Source organism: Pollicipes pollicipes, unplaced genomic scaffold, assembly GCF_011947565.3.
Source record: "Pollicipes pollicipes isolate AB1234 unplaced genomic scaffold, Ppol_2.1 Scaffold_5724;HRSCAF=6776_pilon_pilon_pilon, whole genome shotgun sequence".
In the NCBI taxonomy this organism is placed as follows: domain Eukaryota; kingdom Metazoa; phylum Arthropoda; class Thecostraca; order Pollicipedomorpha; family Pollicipedidae; genus Pollicipes; species Pollicipes pollicipes.
In genome coordinates, this window is record NW_023596746.1 from 1097650 (window position 1) to 1112979 (window position 15330).

A 15330-nucleotide genomic window follows, 5' to 3' on the forward strand; every position below is an offset into this window, starting at 1 on the left:
TCTTGGCTGCACTGGGCCGATAGAAGGATATGGGGAACGAGATGAAGAGGGGGAGAAAAACAATGAGAAGGGAAAACAGGTTGATGACAGAGACCATCTAAAATGCTTTATTTGGTTACTTGTCTGCTCACAGAATCCACGAGTGTTTGCTAATCCGAACAACAAATTACCCTTTATGAACGTCGAAACATGATGCGGACTATTTCAATTATCACAGCCGTGAATCGTGCGAGGACATCGTCAGCGGATGGCGCCCGCTGTCGGAGAAAGGCAGAGTGCTACAGCGCACCGATTTGAATAATACGACTCAAGCTACGAACAGCGTCAATCACTTGCCCCGCCCACGCTAAACTGGTGGGATGATGCAGATGTGCACCTGTTCCGGCCTCCGTACGACTGCGTCGTGTATCGTATAACAGCTGGCGACGGGCCCTGCATGTGCGCTGTGCGACCCCCAATGAGCGCGCCGCGAGCGCCGTCACAGAGGGACATGTAACGAGGGTGGCAGCCCCGTCTCCAGCTGGTTTCACTGGCGATGCATGCTCCGCCGATACGAATCAGCCGATCGCTTGGATCAGCCGCCCGAGTTGTAGACTGCGCTATCAGCGCCACCTAGCTACCTTCAGTTACCTACTCGGCCGCCAGGTGTCCAGTGTCAGAACATGCCCAACTCGCCGTTCTACCGCTGCGGCCCGTGCCCGGAGGGCTACGAGGGTGACGGTGTGGACTGCCGCGACATTGACGAGTGCGCGCGGGCGCTGCCCTGCGACCCGCGGGTACGGTGTCAGAACCTGCCCGGCGGCTACCGGTGCGGCCCCTGCCCTCCGGGCATGACCGGCAGCCAGGGAGTCCAGGTGAGCTGCGGCCGACGACGCGGGAGGCTGCAGGCGTCATTCGCCAACTTTATATGTTTTTCGCATTTTCTGGGGAAGGAGCTCACTCGTGTTCGAATAGCTTAACTGTTACCGTTCAATATGTCAACTACCCGGTTCAGTTGTATTTCTTCGTGTGCATGTTTTTGTGTTAACATTATTGCCATTGCGCATTAGATCCATTGGTATTACATGCATTCCTTCTGACCTTGAGTTCAAGACTTCAAGACCACTTCTTCATGATCAAATAGGTTTTGCATCGTTCCCCCGTAGTTTCTTCTCAAACGCGTGAAGAAGTGGAAAAGATGAAGGTTTCCCACCAGAAAGAAACGTATGACACACCGTTAGCAACCGGGTTATCATAACTTCCACCCCTCCAAACAGGGAGTGGGCTTGGAGTACGCGCGCTACAACCATCAGCGCTGCTACGACATCAACGAGTGCGAGGAGGGTCGCTGCGTGGCCAACTCGCAGTGCGTCAACACCGAGGGCTCGTTCTACTGCGGCGAGTGCATCGAGGGCTTCGTGGGCAACCAGACGGTCGGGTGCCGCAACCGCCCCGGCCTCTGCCCGGACGGCACGCAGTGCGATGGCAACGCTGAGTGTGAGAAGCCGTACGGCTCCGACCGCTACATCTGCAAGGTCAGCGCAGAGGGGCTGCCAGGCCCGGCGGAAGTCGAGCGCGCGTTCCGAGCGGAAGGGCTTCGTCGGAGACAGTGTTTCGGTCTCACTGTCATGCTGAGTTGACTGAAGTGACTTGACTTACGCTTCAGGCTCAGCAACCTTCGGCTGTCAGGAAGGAAAACAAACCAGCGCAATGCTAACTAGGCGCCACCGGAAAGCTTGGGGTGTCCCTTGAAGCGTACATATCACAGCTGCAAGTCAGTGCGCGTGGACAGCTGTGGGTTCAAGGTCTCTCACACGACCCTCCGCCCCTCTGTTCCAGTGCAAGATCGGGTGGGCCGGCAACGGTAAGATGTGCGCGCCGGACACTGACCTGGACGGCTTCCCGGACATCAGCCTCAGCTGCTCGGACCGGCGCTGTGTGCAGGTCAGTGCCGCGCTGCGCCGTTGTCGGCTGCCCCCCCCCCCCCCCCGTCTCGTAGCCGACACTGGCGGACCCCAGCGCCACAGGTCGGGCGTCGGTCGCCCCGCCCCCCCCCCTCATTTCCGGGGCAGGCACTGGCAAGCCCCGGCGCTGCAGGCCCGGGCGCCGCCGTGCGTTCTGCCTCCGACTGAGACAGTGTCATGAGCCGCCACTAGGACACGCGTTGAGCTCTTCCCTGACTGCTGCCGGCGCTTGTGCTGCGGCCAGTTTTGTTGTGTCTCAGGCCAGTTAATGCTGTGCCTCGGGCCAGTTTACGCTGTGGCTCACTGCCAGTCTATGTTATGGCTTGGGCCAGTTTACGCTGTGTCTCACGGCCAGTCTATGCTGTGGCTCCAGCCCAGTTCATGTTGTGGCTCAGGGCCAGTTTCTGCTGTGTTCCAGATCAGTCTTGATTGCATGCACAATAGTTGTATGCGGATGAAATCATGTAACAATTGACTGGCGTCACGTCCAATGTCCGGATCTCACGCGGTGCTGCACGGTCCCTCATAACCGTCACGAACGGCCCGTGTGCCGCAGGACAACTGCATCTACACACCCAACTCCGGCCAGGAGGACGCCGACGGGGATAACATCGGAGACGCGTGCGACCCGGACGCCGACGGAGACGGCGTGCCCAACGGACCGGTACGTCGCCACTGACCCGGCTCCTGACCTGACCTGCAGCCAGCGGGAGAGGCACACGCACGGCACGTAACCACACATCACCGCTACGCCACGGGTAGTGTCGTGTGAATTAGACGCTCGTAGTGATTTGCTTGCGTTTGAGGCTTGCACATGGTGAAGCGAAACACGTAGGGGTTTAGCACGGACGGCAGTGGCTCGTCTTCTATTGTAGAGACTCCGGGACTCATGCCACTTTGGGTACGGGCTCACGCTGTCCATTTTAGAGATATGTACGGGCTCTCCCTCCCAAGTGTGTCACGGGTTAGCTTTGACTCTGATCCAAATATGTCCTTTGAACATTACGATCTTTGATCTCTGAGCAAAAAGCATGTTAACGCTATCCATTCCCAACGTCATTTTCCTCTGTCTCCTCTTTTACATAGCAATCTCCCAGTTTCATATTCATATTACCTCCTCGCTCCTGCTAGTCCTGAGCTCTGGGGTAGGCCTGCAGGTTAGGCATGCCGTCGACAGTGCCGTAGCGCGTGAACGTGATGAATGGGTCGGCTGACCTTTGCCGCTGCCGTTCTTCTAGCCGGACAACAGCTCCATGCCAGGCTGGGTAAGCGGAAGAGCCTGACGGCGCGGCTCCACACCGCTTCGTGCTCTGTGCTTCTGTTTGTACAAAGGCTGTGCGGCTCACCGGCTGCAGGGACGCCACCCATTGGCTGCTGGTTGTTTGGATGCGCCGATGGGCGTGGCTTGTTGCACCGTGTCCGTTACAACCGCTCCCTGAAGGCACTTTGATTAACGAATTGGGAAAATTTGCGCTTTGTTACACCAGGGTCCGTGGCGGTAAGCTTTAATGCTAAACCGAAGCGAATGTCCTGTGTAGAACGGATGCCGACGTCCGATTCATGTACTGATGTTCGCGCACACATTTCGTTATTTCAAAATGGTCGGTTGTATGCTCTGAAGTGCTGCCTGGATTACGTGCTCGTAAAGAAATTCGTGTTGAAATTCGGTAGCGTGGGCATATTTGGTAGAGAGAAGAATGCTGTTGTTTTGGACGCTGCGCAGGTTACAATCAAGCATAACGCCATTATACGGTGGAGATCGCGGTAAATTCAAGCCAAGGAATATGCAAAGAATTGTTAACATTGCGGGTACATAGACATTTCGGTGTTGCGGACATTGAATTGACAGATAAGATAACGTAATATTTAAGGCGGGGGGGAGGATGCGATAAAACACGAAGCAGAGCGAAACGAAACACCAGTAAAAGAACACGCACCAGACGGGTGTCCAGGAGCGCGCGCGCTAGCTCCGCGCCGCCACCGACTGCCACATGCCTTCCGGCCTTGAAAGAGCGCGGCGGAGGCGCCGGCGCCCCTGTGTGTATGTGTGCCTGCTGCACGCGGTCTGTGACCGAGAGAGGTCTCCCGCTGGCTGCTCCGCCCGGCTGTTGACTGCCACAGTGTGCCTGCCGCAGCTGACGCTTCGAGGCGTCTTGTGATTAACTCCGGTGCTCTTGGCAGGGATGTGCTTACCGTGGTGGCGTGCTCGTGCGTGTGTACCGTGTGAGAGGTTAGCTCGCTTGTCGGTCTGTGTTGTTTTTGATTCACCAGGAGGTTTGAGCTCGTGTATCCCTCTGTGCAAAGAGCTGTTTTGACAACTGCGATGCCTGTTCAGACTGTGAATAGGTGGCGGTGCGTGTGTGTGTGTTTATGTGGTCTGTTGTTGGTTCCTATGCATAGGCAGTTCTTACCGGTAATGTCCGTGGCTCATACAGATATGACAAATGTGTGTATTTGCTATGCAACATGCTATTCTTTGTCTCCCTAATAAGCTTGCTTGATAAATGCTAAGGTGCATCCCTTTACACGATGGTGTCCTACGTTCGGTCCAAATTGTCCTGCGCGACGTGAATTCAACGCTGGCTTTCATTCTCGGTTATGAAAATGTAGGTAGATGTGAAATTGTCATACTGTTAACGTCACTGATGATTGCATTGATCTGCAGCATTTGCACTCATTGCAATCAAAACCTAGATGCACGTAATGAAAGCGCTACCTCCATGGATGCAGGTAGCATTGAAGAAGAAGTAAAACCGATGATAACGCATGGTAAAACATTCAGGCAACAATCCCGTTTTGTCAACAAATTCCGGGCTAAGATTTGGCAGCACTGCCGGCCGAGGCGTGCCAACTAAAGCCGGCAGGCGGCCGGCGCGCGGGCCGCGGTTGCTAGCCTGCCGCCGCCGCCACCGGTCTCGCCTGACCGCCGCCGGGCCCGCCTGACTGCCGCCGGCCCTTGCAGGACAACTGCCCGCTGGTCGGTAACCCGGACCAGCAGGACACGGACACGGGTGGGCCCGACCGGCAGGGCGACGTGTGCGACAACTGCCCTACCATCCCCAACTTCGACCAGGAGGACACCGACAAGGACGGCAAGGGCGACGTCTGCGACGAGGACATCGACGACGACGGCAAGTGGCGCCGTAGCCGGCGGCTCGCGGGCGGGGCGGTGACGCGGGGCGCCGGTCATGTGCGAGAGACGGTGTCTGGGCAGTCGGGTCACGCCCGAGCTTCGTGATGTTTTGGTTGTGCCTTTCACTCGCTTTCGAGCCGGTGACACGTTCAGATACATTCCGTGTCGCTGCTGATCCACGCCTAATTCGGTTATGTACTCAACTGCGTAGAGGGGTAAATGCGAGCAAGGGAAGTCGAATGCCCGCACGTCCAGCGACGACGGCCGGGTGTGGCCATCGCCTCGCCCCCAAGACACCGGCCGTCTTCTGCAGTGTTGGGGACTAACCGTGCACCCCCGGTGCCCGGCAGGTATTATCAACGAGCGCGATAACTGCCCGAAGATTCCGAACCCGGACCAGCGCGACACGGACAACGACCGTCTCGGTGACGTATGCGACAACTGCCCGACCACCTCCAACCCGGGTCAGGAGGACGAGGACCGTGACCTGGTGGGCGACGTCTGCGACACCGACGACGACAAGGACAGGTGAGGGGGAGGGGCGGCGGCGGCTGGTCGCGCCTCCGAGTAAGCGTCCGTGGGAGAAATAGGAAAGCATCTGTGATGTTCTGAGTGTGGTGTTCGTTTGAGTTAACACTCTGGCCGCTGAAGATGGCAGATGTCGTTAGAGGCGAGGTGCTGAGATCGGAAGGGAAGTCATTCTTCGCTCACTCGGATTAGACTCAAGTGTTTCTTACTGCTGTCGCTTAGTCGAAAGCTGACCAGTTTTCGTCACTCACGGAACAAAACAGGAAACCGTGTCGTTAATGCAGCCTGATACATGATACAAAAACGCATGGTGACTGTCTTCTTTCACAGCCACCCACTTAGAATTTCATTGGTATAAGACGTTCTTGACATACAAATTTATTGGCATAAAACGAGTCATTGTTGGCACACAACAAACCATTTGAAAGTTTCGTTTCTCACCCCGCGAACTTTGTCTCGTTTCGCCCGCGCTCCACGCGCTCGGCTAGCGAGGTCAAACATCTGTGCCGGGCCGCAGGGACGGCGTCCAGAACAACATCGACAACTGCCCCGATGTGCCGAACGCCGACCAGGTCGACTCGGACGACGACAACATCGGCGACGCCTGCGACGACGACGACGACAACGACGGCGTGCCGGACGTGAGCGACAACTGCGTGCTGATCAAAAACCCGGGTCAGGAGGATCGGGACAAAGACGGCCGCGGCGACGCCTGCGACAAGGACAACGACGGCGACAAGGTGCCCAACGAGTACGACAACTGTCCCAACAACTCGCGCATCTACTCCACCGACTTCAGGTGAGTGTTGGACGCCGGTAGGCGAGGCGGAGAGCGGGGAGGCTCGGGTTGGCCTCAGGGTGGAGGTGGGGCAGCTCGCGCTAGTCCCGTCGGGTGGGCCGGGACGGCAGCGCCGCGAGATTACGCATGGCGTATGGCGCGTTGAACGTCAGAAGGCAAGAGACGTGAGCGAAATAGTCTGATCATTTCTGAAGATTATGTGGTGTAGTAAGCCAGGCTCATGTTCTTCGCGTCATATAGAAATAAACTCGTAAATCACAGCGAGTCTCAAACATATTTTAGTTCCAAACTGACGCCCCTTTGCAATTTCCTGTGCTGACCAACTGTGATTAAGCATTCTTCCATTTCATGAGCGTTTTCGTCTCATTTTATTGTATTTGTGTTTGCGATTCCGAAAGATATTCAGGAGCCCTCGCAGCTTATTCGCAGTGCGAGCGCGAACTATGGATGAAGTGCAAACACCAGCCGTCGAACATTTGCTATTAGAGGGCGGCGCCTTCAAGTACAACACCGGTAGCACCGGTCATGATAAAGAAATCCGTCCAACGCGTTGGATCGCGGGCTGGCCGACTATTGACTATTTTGCTGCCCGTGAAGCTGCTATGGCAGCCGATGTCTCGATCTCTGACGTCAGCTACAGTGGAAATCAAACCACACGTGATAGTATGTCCCGACCCATTCGATCTCGCGGCCGTCAGTCAGAGTGCCGCGTCTGATCTGCGTTCTCACCGACGTTTCCAGAACATACCAGACGGTGGTGCTGGACCCGTTCGGCGACTCCCAGATCGACCCGAACTGGGTCATCTACAACCAAGGGGCCGAGATCGTGCAGACCATGAACAGCGACCCTGGCCTGGCCGTCGGTGAGGCTGCGCTCTCCTCTCCCACTCCACCCAAAACTCGTCCTCTAACGCGGCAGTTGGTGAGGCTGCACTCTCCTCTCCCACTCCACCCAAAACTCGTCCTCTAGCGCAGCAGTCGGTGAGGCTGCACTCTCCTCTCCCACTCCCCCCAAAACTTGTCCTCTCACGCAGCAGTTGGTGAGGCTGTACTCCCCTCTCCCACTCCACCCAAAACTCGTCCTCTAATGCAGCAGTTGGTGAGGCTGTACTCCCCTCTCCCACTCCACCCAAAACTCGTCCTCTAATGCAGCAGTTGGTGAGGCTGTACTCTCCTCTCCCACTCCAACCAAAACTCGTCCTCTAACGCAGCAGTTGACAATATGCTCCTTTTCGGCTCATTCTATTTCTTTTCGATTACGTTGTTTCTTTTCTTTCTCGATTCCAAGGAATAGGTTGAATGTAAGCCGCTCACCTTTCTAGCTGAAAAATGGGTTACCGAGCTGTCATGTCTTGTGCGTTTTAGAATAGGTGCTGGAAAAGCTGCTGTTGCAATGTGATATGCCTTTTGCAATTGTCGTTGGAAGCTTGAGTGATGTGAGATTTATCTGTGTTTCCAGGGTTCCACAAGTTCTCAGGCGTGGACTTTGAAGGCACGTTCTTCGTCGACACGGAGATAGATGACGACTATGTCGGATTTGTGTTCAGGTAATGCATTTATTGTTAGCAACCACTGCATACAACATGCCCATCGAAAATTTAATTCACTAGGACCTACGGCCAAGTCTCACTTGATCCGTCAAGCTCAAAGGTCGTGTCGAAAGATCGCACAGCGACGCGATCTGTGGGGCGCTATCCCAAGGACCGCCATGGCGTAACTTTCCTACAGCTTGAAGTAGCGTCAAGCGTCAAGCTCTCACCGCGTCAAGGCCGCTGTGTAGCAAGAATTCGCTTGAAGTCTCAGCGCGTCTCTCAATTATTTTTGAAAGCCTCCGCATTTGCCCGCCATCTCTCACATCCCCTGTGCCACCCAGCTATCAAGACAACAAGAAGTTCTACACGGTCATGTGGAAGAAGAACACGCAGACTTACTGGCAAGCGACGCCGTTCCGGGCTGTAGCCGAGCCTGGCATCCAGCTGAAGGTGGTCAACTCCAACACCGGGCCCGGCCAGATGATGCGCAACGCCCTCTGGCACACGGGCGACACATTCGACCAGGTCAGCGGCCCCGCTGAGCTGCAGCGGAGACGCAGCAGCAGGGTCGGCCGTCAGCCGGCAGGAGGCAGGATGAGGAGCCGCGTCACTGGCGCGCGGCTGGTCCGGCGTGACGTCATCACTTCTGCGGTGGCTGGTCCAGCGTGACGTCACCACTTCTGCGGTGGCTCTCCTACCACTGTTTGATCGGATCCAGCATGTCGTTCCCTTCGCAAAGGGGGCCGTACAGCCTCCGTTGATGCGCGCGTTGGCCGATGCCTTGTTTGTTTCGCATGATGTCAAATGATAACTAAACAGCAGCAGGTTGAGATGCGGCAACGATGATAAGCACACACTCCTTTGAAGAATGTCGTATTGGGATTCCAGATCACACCTGCAATACCTGCTTGCACCAATCTGTTGACAAATTAATTGGTCTGCGAAAACCACCGTTCACGTTGCCGACCTGGCCGAGCTTGTGCCCCCCCCCCCCCCCCCCCCCCGGCCCCCCGCTGTGTCGTAACGCGGGCCGTGTTGTCCAGGTGACGCTGCTTTGGAAGGACCCGCGAAACGTCGGCTGGAAGGAGAAGACGGCTTACCGCTGGCTGCTGCTGCACCGGCCTCAGATCGGGCTCATCCGGCTGCGCATCTACGAGGTGCGCCGCTCTTCGTCGCGCCGCCGCAGAAATCGCGCGCGGGTCGGAACCAGGCTGGCGTAGCTCACAACCACAGTTAGCACCAGGGAGACGCTACGGCCAATCCTGTCGGTTGAAATGCTGCATTGTTTGGTTCTTCCTCGGCACAAATGAACCGACTCTATCGTCATACCGGATCTGGAAAGAAATCCCGCTGCGGCTCCCGCTGGTCTTGCGTCCGGTATTGCTGTGATCACGTGACCGTGACCACGTGACCACGTTCGACGTTAACTGCGCGTGTTGCAGGGCGAGAACCTGGTGGCGGACTCGGGCAACATCTACGACAACACGCTGAAAGGCGGCCGAATCGGGGTGTTCTGCTTCTCGCAAGAGATGATCATTTGGTCCGACCTTGTGTACAGGTGCAACGGTAAGAAGACACTCCATCCCTGTCGCCGTGTTGGAGGCATTTTCGTCCTCCGCGGGACATGACAACCGCCTGTCGAAACACAATAACAGCTCGCTGCTGAAAGGCTTCTGGTCCGACACATCACTTTCGTTAGGCGTGACGCCCAGAACCACCATTGCATTAGGAGTGCATCTGCTCGTGCCCGGCAGCTTCCGTCCTCCTGACCGCGTTGCCGTGTTCCTCAGACGACGTGCCGGAGGAGGTGTACGAGCGGCTGCCACCGCACCTGCAGGCTCAGGTCAACGTGGACCGCACCAAGGCGTCTGCCCCGGGTGGCCCGTTGGGCACCCGGCCCCCCTCCTTCTTGTAGTGAGCCAGCTGCCGGGGCGTCTTCGTGGCTGCGTTCGATGTACGGTGTTTCTCATGTGGTGTCAACCATTTCCAGTCTCCTTGTCACGATGTATCTCTGCACTAATCGGAGCTTTCGAGGACCAGTGCCGACTGACTTCAAGAGGATAGGTAGCTTCGTGTAAGTGCATTGCTTCGTTGGTGATTCCAGGTCGCTGTAAGCCGAGTATGTCTAGACGAGCGCCTTAGGAACGGTCATCTTAGGGCGTTTTAGTCAAAATGCTAGTTGATTTGGCGTTGAGCGTCGCTTACGCGAGCATCCGGGCGGTTTAGGAACTTTGGTATAGGCCCCAGCTGAAGCCATCTGTTGGCTTCTTCCTGTCAAGGTACGGCGAATGCTTGTTTCGAAACGCCTGGGAAGCTGTATACGCCCGTCGCCTTTCGCGCGTGCTGCGAGCGTCCCGGAGATTAGGGCGAAACTGAGCGCGAGCTGTCCGTGTCCTCGCCTCGTCGCACGACGGGAGAGCCTGGAGCCCTGCGCGGCATCCCATAACACTGCCCCCCCCCCCCCCCCCCCGACACCGAAGCGCACCTGGCGCAGTGGGTGCGTCACGGTCCCATAACACGAGTGCGTCTTCCAGCCGCGTCTGAAGCAACTCATCGTCGTCCTCGCGACACCGGCTTAGTCTTCAAACCGATGCACAGCGCTGGGAGCTGGTCACGGACGGTCTCGGACCCGGGCCGGAGCCGTGCTTTTGTGCTTCCTTTTCGTATTGTTTCGTATCGCCTGACGATGTGCCCGATGACATGACCTAGACTAATCTGTTTGTCATTTCATTGGTAATATAATTTACAAGAACTACCGTGGATGTCGGGACGCTCGTAGAGCTGGCTGCCTGAAATGAGCCACGGTGACCTATGAGTTTATAGATGTTGCATGTTCACACGGTGGCTGAAGGGCGAAAAACATGTTCTGATTTGATGCCCTTACGACAAAGCCTAATAACATACAAGCACGCGCATTTTCGTTTCGCTCAATAGCACGTGCGTTTGAGTTTTTGTTGATATAAAAGCAAAAGCTAACCATTTGCTCTGGCCAACGAAATCTATTGGGCTATCCAAAGGCAGACCAGAGTTTTATGTTTAAAATCCGATACGTCCCTTGAAGAAAACCAATTTTGGTCCTGCAGGAGAAATTTCTAAGCGACGGATCGGTTCTGAACATAAATGCAGGACAAAATGGGAAGATACAGTGAAAAAAGATCATCAGATGGCATTACAAAAGTCAAGTTTCTTTCTCACTGAGGGCTCATCGAAGCCCACCTGAAAGATCGCGCAGGATGTCGGCTCCAATCCCACAACCGTAAAACATATTTTTTAACATTTTTAACATATTTCAAACAGTGAGCTCAAACCAGTTGCCTAGAAAGTCACAATCCATCAGTAGCTAACAGAATTCGGTAAACGACAGTGGATGGCATTTGTCGGCTGGCTGAAGATAAAACAACTGTAAACAACGAGCGGAACGTTGGCGCGCTGAAGTGCTTCTGGAGGCAGCAGGAGCAAGACACTGATGGCGAAAAAGAAAGCATCTCGTTCCAGCAAACGGCGAATACCCAAATTTCAAGGATGGCCCTCACCCAACCTAACATAACCCAACCTTGCCTAACCTAACCCAACCGTTACCTAACCTAACCTAACCTACTTCGTGACCTTTTGACCCGCTTGTGTAACGCGTCATCAGCCGAATGAGGCACAACCCGTAACCAATCTGACGCCCCTACATTTTATTGGTGAGGTTCCTCAAATCCTGAGTGTACAAGAGGAGACATTACAGCCACGGTGAATTTAAAAGCGCCTTCGGCCAGACGGCGCGCAAAATTACATATGGCACGTGCGCAAGTGTTACGGGAAAGTGGCAGGCAGCTAAGGCCTCTGCTACCGAAAAGAGAATCACGTGGGGTACGTCCTACAAAAATTCCCTGGGTGATGACAGGGTATGAGTGATACACGACACAACTTTCATGGCTCGGTGGATCTGCTGCAGCGACTCTTTTGTGAGTGTGACGTTGTCAGTGATTCAGTGTATCAGAGGGTTTTCAGGGTTAGGTGGAGGGTGAATCAGGGCGAGGATTAAAGAGCTGAGATTTTAAGGGACCAAGTTCGACAACGCCGGGCGCAGTCCAACATTTGTGGGGGGCCGGCTTAACATTAGGGGTCATGTCCCCCGCAAAGAGAAACAACGTTACGCCCCTGCGAGAAGCGCGGGAAAGGAGCTGAGCAGCAGACGTGACCAGCGCGCACTCAGCTGTTTGCAGTGCCAGGATTTTCCTAATAAGAGAATTTGCACTCGTGAGCTCCGCGAGCTACTTCTACGTGCGTTGCAAAAGTCACGGCAAGGGCATTTAGCGTGCTGTGTGAGATTTGTCATTCTGATCTCTTCACTAAAACGTTTCTGCATGCGTTCGACGCTTCCGGGTCCATCTGAGGTTGTGAGGGGCATCCCCCACGTTGTGAAATATGTGTGCGACACGTTCGCCACGGCCTTCACACGGTTGCCACCCCTGATTCCATGCAGTTTCAGCAGGTGACAAAGGTGGGTTTTGGATTCGCATAACATTGTTATTCACCAAGTCGGCTACTGTTTTGGACGCGCGACTTTAAATTGATGGGCTTCTGGATTCAAAGCCGCTGAGACTTCTGCTTTAGCATCCCAGGAAAATTTTCAAAGCCAATGGCTTCAGTTTCCGCTTTGTCTTTTAAGAAAAATAACATATCACTGGCGTCAGCTTCGGCTTCGGAGATTCAAGCTTAAAAGCCATCGGCTTCGGCTTCGACTTCAGCCACTGTCTTGGCATCGAGTTTGGCTTTAAATCCCGAAGCCTAACTTCGCCCCCATGCCTGACTCGGGTACCTGACAAAGCGCTGCCAGGTAGAATCTCTACCACTAAAATTCTGGAACGTGGGACTGAGCGTGACGCACGTGAGTGAATTGCGTGGCCGTGGTTCGCAGTGCTCAGATGGGAGTTTCAGCCTTTCCGACTTATTCGATTTCCTCAGTTTACTAGGCGCTACTGGCTCCCTTATCCCGCATGGGCGGCTTTGAAACTTCAATGCCTTGTTTTCACACCTCTGTGTCCTTTGTTATGGGTGTCCGGTAACTTGAATGTTTTGAAGCTAACTCGTGTGTATTTTGCAAACAGCATGAGCGTCCCTTCGCAATGTTAACGTCAGCCAAAGTCCTCACGGAGGTCTTTGAAACCCCTTTTATTCTTGAGGACACCTTTGGCGCCCACGTGATATTCTTCGACATCGGGAACACTCTTTTAGTGTACCGAGACGTGTATCTGGAATTGTATTATGCTATTTTTAAGGCGGCCAAACCCCGATGTGTAATTTTCACATCTGATGTGAATTTCTTGGAGGCTTGCCTGTCCATGTAAGCCCTTAGAATATTCCTAGACACCAGGGACGCCCACTGAACCCTTGCATTCGCCCCTTCGAGCTTTCGCATGCCTTTTTTTGGTGCTCTTCTCGCCATTAGGGCATATTTCCAGAATTCACGGGTGCTGCTAGAATTCCAGATACCAGGGGCACTCATTGAGCGCTTGTGTTTGCCCTTTAAGACTTTATGATTTATCTTTTTAAGCGTTCTCGCCATTGGGACACCCATTTCTAGATATTATGATATTATTTCTAGATATCTAGATATTATCCTCCCCTACAGCTAAAACCCTAATGGGTGACCTTCCCAGGACTTTGACGCTCTCCTGTTCTTGAAGTGTTCTGGTCACTCTTGGAACATGTATTATACGTCATGGGCATCCTGTGGACCAATGGGGGTGACGCTCAAGGTATTGGGACACCCAGATTTTTTAGGACGTTTTCCTAACTGTTGGAGCACATTTTCAGACTTGAGCGACGTCTTTTGAGGCCTTAGGAGCGCTCATATATAATTCAAGGCGCCTGCCATTCTTGAAGGCGTTTTCTTGGCCTGTAACTCATCATGTAACTCACCAGGACATGCTGTCAGCCCACAGGCACCCATTTTAGCCCCTCCCCCCCCACACACACACACACTCAGGCACGTCTCAACAATGTTAGTGACAATATTTGATCTCAAGTACCTTAGATCTGATCTTGGAACATCTTTTGGATGCCGCTGGCGGCCTTTGGGTCCTTGGGCGCTCCTCCCACAGGGTTTGAGGCACCCTCCTGTTCATTAGGACTGAACGGTTTTGCCGCCCTCGGGACCTACCTTTGAACTGCAGAGTGGCCGATTGAGCCATGAGGGGCAGTTCCAGATGTTGGGCACCATATGATTAGCGTGAGTGTTCCTTTTGTCCTTAGCACAGGCGCAGGGGAGGCAAATTGGTGTTCGGGGGCTTCCAGCCCAAGTATTTGAGGCGTACGGTCATATTTCAGTGCGTTCATTCTGGACTTCGCGACATATCCACAGAGCACATGGTGCCCCGTCATTCCTCGAGGCGCCTCCTCCCCTTCCGCCAAGGTTTTGGGGCACGTTTGAGTCTTTACGACCATGAAACACCCTGCCATGTTCCACCCCGTAATGGGCGCACCTTTAGGAGCGCCGCCATAGAAGAGTGCCTTCGGTGCCCTAGGGCGGCCTAGCGAGTGGCGCGTTCATTTTCGTGCCCTCCCCCCCCCCCCCCCCTCCTCCGCTCTGGATCCATTCCTGCATGACTAGGGGCATATCGTGCTGGTTAAATTAATAACTATTCGGCAATGGTTTTTGGTCACTAATGTAAGAATTTATGTTTCCATTTATCCATTGAAATAAAAACCAGGAGGAGATTTGGCCGTCGGGCTCTCGGCTCGACCCCAACTGCGACCATGAATTGACCACCGCATCCTTTGTTCGCCTTTACATGGCATATACGGATGACGGCATTGGGCGATGTTGGTCTGAGGCACCACTTGATGGTCTGAAACAGCACACAATGGGAACATGGAGCGCATCCCGCGCTGCATTTCGTGTCAGGTATGACGCCACGTACCCTGTCCCGCAAGCTCGTGACTGTTAATACTGCGTGGCGCGGATTTCCTTTGCCACAATGCGCTCCCGCGGCTTTCTACACACCCGTTTTGCTGTTGTATGTGTATCCCTCTTTCGCTTTACGTGGGCTACACGGATAACGGCGTTGGACGCTCGGTGTTCCTGTCGCATCCAAGGTTGCTTCAATTCACAGCGTTGGACGAGTGCTGTCAAGATAAAGGCTCCTGACGTCAGGACAAGGCCCTGTCTGATGCATCACGCCGGGCTCATGCCGGACGGCGTGATGGTTATCTTTATGGTGTTCCAAAATCTCCCTTTCAGGTAGTTTGGAGGTCAGTTTTCTGTCAGTGCTGGTAGTAGACCTCCGTTTGTTCCGGTACGCATCTGTGCAGAGATAGCGACGGCGCGTGACTGCAGGACGCTCCCAAGAGCACGTGGACGGCCTTTAGTTGCACGGAGCACGTCTCGTAGGACATATGCTTACG

General features: G+C 54.5%; 1 protein-coding gene across 3 annotated transcripts in view; it reads left to right on the forward strand.

The window, feature by feature from the left end:
- Positions 1-10690, forward strand: part of LOC119102440 (cartilage oligomeric matrix protein) — a 42727-nt gene extending 32037 nt beyond the window's left edge. For 2 of the 3 annotated variants that reach the window (XM_037225803.1, XM_037225805.1), the window contains 15 exons: positions 646-854; positions 1257-1514; positions 1819-1923; positions 2500-2607; positions 3182-3208; positions 4906-5074; positions 5427-5604; positions 6122-6403; positions 7145-7266; positions 7863-7950; positions 8277-8460; positions 8979-9092; positions 9378-9501; positions 9726-9849; positions 10470-10690. In XM_037225803.1, coding sequence (XP_037081698.1) covers positions 646-854; positions 1257-1514; positions 1819-1923; positions 2500-2607; positions 3182-3208; positions 4906-5074; positions 5427-5604; positions 6122-6403; positions 7145-7266; positions 7863-7950; positions 8277-8460; positions 8979-9092; positions 9378-9501; positions 9726-9849; positions 10470-10479 — 2102 coding nt within the window. In that variant the 3' untranslated portion in view covers positions 10480-10690. The remainder of the gene's footprint in view (positions 1-645; positions 855-1256; positions 1515-1818; positions 1924-2499; positions 2608-3181; positions 3209-4905; positions 5075-5426; positions 5605-6121; positions 6404-7144; positions 7267-7862; positions 7951-8276; positions 8461-8978; positions 9093-9377; positions 9502-9725; positions 9850-10469) is intronic. The other variant, XM_037225804.1, reaches the window with a different exon arrangement.
- The last annotated feature ends 4640 nt before the right edge of the window (positions 10691-15330 follow it).